This window comes from Populus nigra, chromosome 3 (assembly GCF_951802175.1).
Source record: "Populus nigra chromosome 3, ddPopNigr1.1, whole genome shotgun sequence".
NCBI lineage: Eukaryota > Viridiplantae > Streptophyta > Magnoliopsida > Malpighiales > Salicaceae > Populus > Populus nigra.
In genome coordinates this window covers 24,819,782-24,824,110 of record NC_084854.1, presented here as the reverse complement: position 1 = coordinate 24,824,110, position 4,329 = coordinate 24,819,782, and the positions used below count along the sequence as shown (strand labels likewise).

The 4,329-nt window shown below is 36.6% G+C and overlaps 1 protein-coding gene across 2 annotated transcripts; it reads left to right on the top strand.

Annotated features, from left to right (window-relative positions):
- Positions 1–565: 565 nt before the first annotated feature.
- LOC133689311 (tubulin beta-5 chain-like) lies at positions 566–3,935 on the top strand. 2 transcript variants are annotated; one of them, XM_062109125.1, is made up of 4 exons: positions 566–722; positions 1,492–1,890; positions 1,980–2,249; positions 2,950–3,935. In XM_062109125.1, exons 2-4 carry the CDS (start codon positions 1,497–1,499, stop codon positions 3,630–3,632), a joined length of 1,347 nt encoding a protein of 448 aa, XP_061965109.1. In that variant the 5' UTR covers positions 566–722; positions 1,492–1,496; the 3' UTR covers positions 3,633–3,935. The 2 variants fall into 2 exon arrangements, with proteins under 2 accessions (XP_061965109.1, XP_061965110.1); XM_062109126.1 differs by having other exon boundaries at positions 586–722; positions 1,489–1,890.
- Positions 3,936–4,329: the final 394 nt, after the last annotated feature.

Here is a 4,329-nt window from a genome sequence, read left to right as displayed (position 1 = left end):
AATTTTTCAAGTCATTATATATCTTAAAATCACAATAATAAAATATAATAAAATACTATTTAAATATTTATAAATACAATACAAAGCTACAATAATTAATCAAATAATATTGTTACCTCACAACATAATAATAAATAACATAACATAAAGTAGTAGATACAATAATATCCAAGTACTTGTTTGGTGGTACGATAAAAATTGTTTTTTAAAAATATAAAAAATTATCTTTTGATATAACACATGAAAAAAATAAAAATACTAATTTAAAATAAAAAAATCTATTTTTTTAATATAATTGTGGCACAATATCAATGTCAAACACCACTTAGCAGCCCAATCCAAATTCGGGGACAGTATGGTAATACTATTAAAGCAAAGGACACCGGTGGGAGATCCCCATCACCGAGAACATCCGTCGAAAGCCACTACCGTCATTTCGGTCAAGGACAAATGCGTCCAATAAATTAACGCAAAAATTTAAAAATAAAAACCTAAATAATCACGCCCAAAAAACCCAATCTAAACCGTCCATGTCCACCATCCGACGGCTCCGAACAAATATTCAAAAAACAGGAGGGAACCAATATAAACCGTCCGATCTCACTCCCTGTCCCTCACCTCCACTCTTCAGATAACCATATATCTTCTCTCCAGAGCTCTCATATCTCCCCACTCCCTCTCACGGACTCGAATTTTATCCCTCTCTCTCTAAACACCTCAAGGTAAACATCTCTTTCTCTCCATATCTCATGTTTTTCTGAGTCACATTGCCGTTAATTATTACTCACTAGATATATCAATTGTGTATCATTTATGCTTAATTTTATTGCGATGTTTTTTTTTGCGTTTTTTTTCGATTTTTCTGGTTAAATTGTTGATCTTCTACGCTCTTAATCGATTAGATCTCTAAATCTTCAAAATTATGTATAATTTGCTGCTTTTTTTTTACCGCATTTGCTGCAACGCTCTCACCAGGTAGCGATTTGATTGATTTATCCATTTCTTCTGATTTTTTAAAGTTTATTATAGTTACTGAATTGAGTTTATAGTAACGATTTTATTCAATTTTTGAAATTAAATTATTTCTAGTTAATTTATTTAGATTTGATTATTTTTCTCACTAAATTTATTTCTAATTTGCAATTTTTTTAGATCTTATCACTCCCGCGCAACATTTTATTTGATATTATGATTTGTTAAATTATAGTGCTAATTTATGCGTTTTTTTTATTAAATGAGAATCTATTAAAGTATTATATCTGTTAGATTTTTTTTTTTTGTTATCATGTGAAATTAATATTATTGTGAATTCTGTTTGCTTAAATCTTGGAGGATAATTTCGATAGATGTGTCAGATAATTACTCTTATTAAAGCTCGATTTTTTTGAAGTTTAAATTACTTTCTGTAGTTGTTAATTGCTGATTAAATGATCTGTTCTTTGTGAAATTTTGGGTTTTGATTGATTGGGGTCCTGTTTTTTGCTGAAGCAGCAAAAATGAGAGAGATCCTTCACGTACAGGGTGGTCAGTGCGGTAACCAGATTGGTTCAAAGTTCTGGGAAGTTGTTTGTGATGAGCATGGAATAGACCCGACAGGAAGGTACATTGGTTCATCAGATCTGCAGTTGGAGCGTGTGAATGTGTACTACAATGAGGCTTCGTGTGGGAGGTTTGTTCCTCGTGCAGTGCTCATGGACTTGGAGCCTGGTACTATGGACAGTGTTCGTACTGGTCCTTATGGGCAGATTTTCAGGCCTGATAACTTTGTATTTGGACAATCTGGTGCTGGAAACAACTGGGCGAAGGGGCATTATACTGAGGGAGCGGAGCTTATTGATTCTGTTCTTGATGTTGTAAGGAAGGAGGCAGAGAATTGTGACTGTCTCCAAGGTTTGCCGTAACTCCTCTTTTTTTATTTTTCCATTTGTTTCCTGATAATTTGTAAAATGGGTGTGGTGAACCTTTTGTTATTCATGCAGGTTTCCAAGTGTGCCACTCACTGGGTGGTGGAACTGGATCAGGAATGGGTACCTTGCTCATCTCGAAAATCCGTGAGGAGTACCCTGATAGGATGATGCTGACATTCTCTGTGTTTCCCTCCCCAAAGGTTTCAGATACAGTGGTTGAGCCATACAATGCCACACTTTCTGTACATCAGCTTGTTGAGAATGCTGATGAGTGCATGGTTCTGGATAACGAGGCTTTATATGATATTTGCTTCAGGACTCTTAAATTGACTACTCCCAGCTGTAAGTAAAGATGAAATGGCTTTAGTTGCATCTCCAATCACTTCAAGTTCTGTGTGCATCTTGTTTATGTTAGCTGCTGTTCTTCAAGTTGGACTGGTTTAGATTCCCTTTGCTTGTTTCGTGATTGTGGATTTGCTTGATTCGACGCATTCCTTTGCTTGTTTCTTTTGTTCAATTGATCATGTGATTCTTAATTTGGTTGCTGGTTTTTTTGCAATGTAAAATTGTTGCTCGTTTATTTGGGTTATGGAGCTAGCTTAACAGTATGCAAATAATGGAGCATTCTGTGATTTAAGTGGAAGATGACCACCAGTGGCATCTTTACTTTTAGTAATTTGTTTGTTGCTAATGAATTAACATGCTTTAGATCTGCTAGATATTCACCTTTTTTCTTTATGTTCAGAGCATTTGTGATAATTTAAATAGCTTAGAGCAATTTGAAAGACAATTGCTGGCTAGTCATTGTTTAGAGCATTAAATAATGACAGTTTTGAAATGCAATTTGCTGGTAAGTTATCGTGTTGCAATCTTTTACATGTTGAACTTAATGAATGTAAAATAGCGAGTAGATTCTGAATTTCTTACTTTGGATTTCTTTTATCTCCATTATTAGTGACCATTATGTACTGTTGCAATTGCTATTTTGTTGCTTGATGGCTGTGTTAAACATAAGCTCATTTGGGTCATTATTCCTTTACAGTTGGTGATCTTAACCACTTGATTTCTGCAACCATGAGTGGTGTCACTTGCTGCCTGAGGTTCCCTGGTCAGCTCAACTCTGACCTCCGAAAGCTTGCAGTGAATCTCATCCCCTTCCCTCGTCTCCACTTCTTCATGGTTGGTTTTGCTCCTCTGACCTCCCGTGGATCCCAGCAATATCGTGCCCTCACTGTTCCTGAACTGACCCAGCAAATGTGGGATGCCAAGAACATGATGTGTGCTGCTGACCCAAGGCATGGTCGCTACCTCACTGCCTCTGCCATGTTCCGTGGCAAGATGAGCACCAAGGAAGTAGACGAGCAGATGATCAATGTCCAAAACAAGAACTCATCATACTTTGTTGAGTGGATTCCACACAACGTGAAATCCAGTGTCTGTGACATCCCACCAAGGGGACTTGCCATGGCATCCACCTTCATTGGAAACTCCACCTCCATCCAGGAAATGTTCAGGAGAGTCAGTGAGCAATTCACTGCCATGTTCAGGAGAAAAGCTTTCTTGCATTGGTACACTGGTGAAGGAATGGACGAAATGGAATTCACAGAAGCTGAGAGTAACATGAATGATCTTGTGTCCGAGTATCAGCAGTATCAAGATGCCACTGCTGATGAGGAGGGTGAGTACGAAGACGAGGAAGATGGCCAGTACGCGGAGCAGATGTGAAATGTTTAATTTTGCACAGTAATGTCGACAGGTATATGTTTGCTCCATTATATATATTATTGAGGAATCTTATATTTGCTACATTCTATTTTGTATTTTGGGTGCATGAACTTAACTAGGAGACTAAGAAAACCACCCGTTTTCTTTCGTATAGTTAAAATGTTTGAAGATTGTTGATGATGAAGTGGGGGTAAGCTTGCTTGTAGTTATGTAGTTAAAAATCTGTTTCCGTCGTGGATTTGTTTTCATTTCATTGTAATATATAGTAATCATCGTTGCATATTTCAGTTGATTTTACTATCATCTTCATGTTGATTTCAATTATCTCTCCACCCCAAATTCTCTGGTTGTTCTTGGCTTGTTAAAAATTGCTGTGGCCTTCGCTAATGAAATTTTGAGCTACTTTGGTCGTGTTGCACTGTGATGGTGTTTGTTTTCGTGGTTGGATTGTGTTTATGATTTTTATTTTTATTATTTGTTTTAAATTATTATTATTAGTATTATTATTATTTTTCTTTGTGTTTTTGAATTGGTATGCTGTGTAAAAAATAAATTGAAGTATTTTCTTAAAAAGAGCTGTCTCACACCACTACTACGTATTCTCTACTTCCCCCCCATCTAAACCCTTTCGTTAAAGGATCGTTCCAGCTTTGGTGGGAATGGGTCTCGGGTACAGGTACCGACCTGCACACCTCTG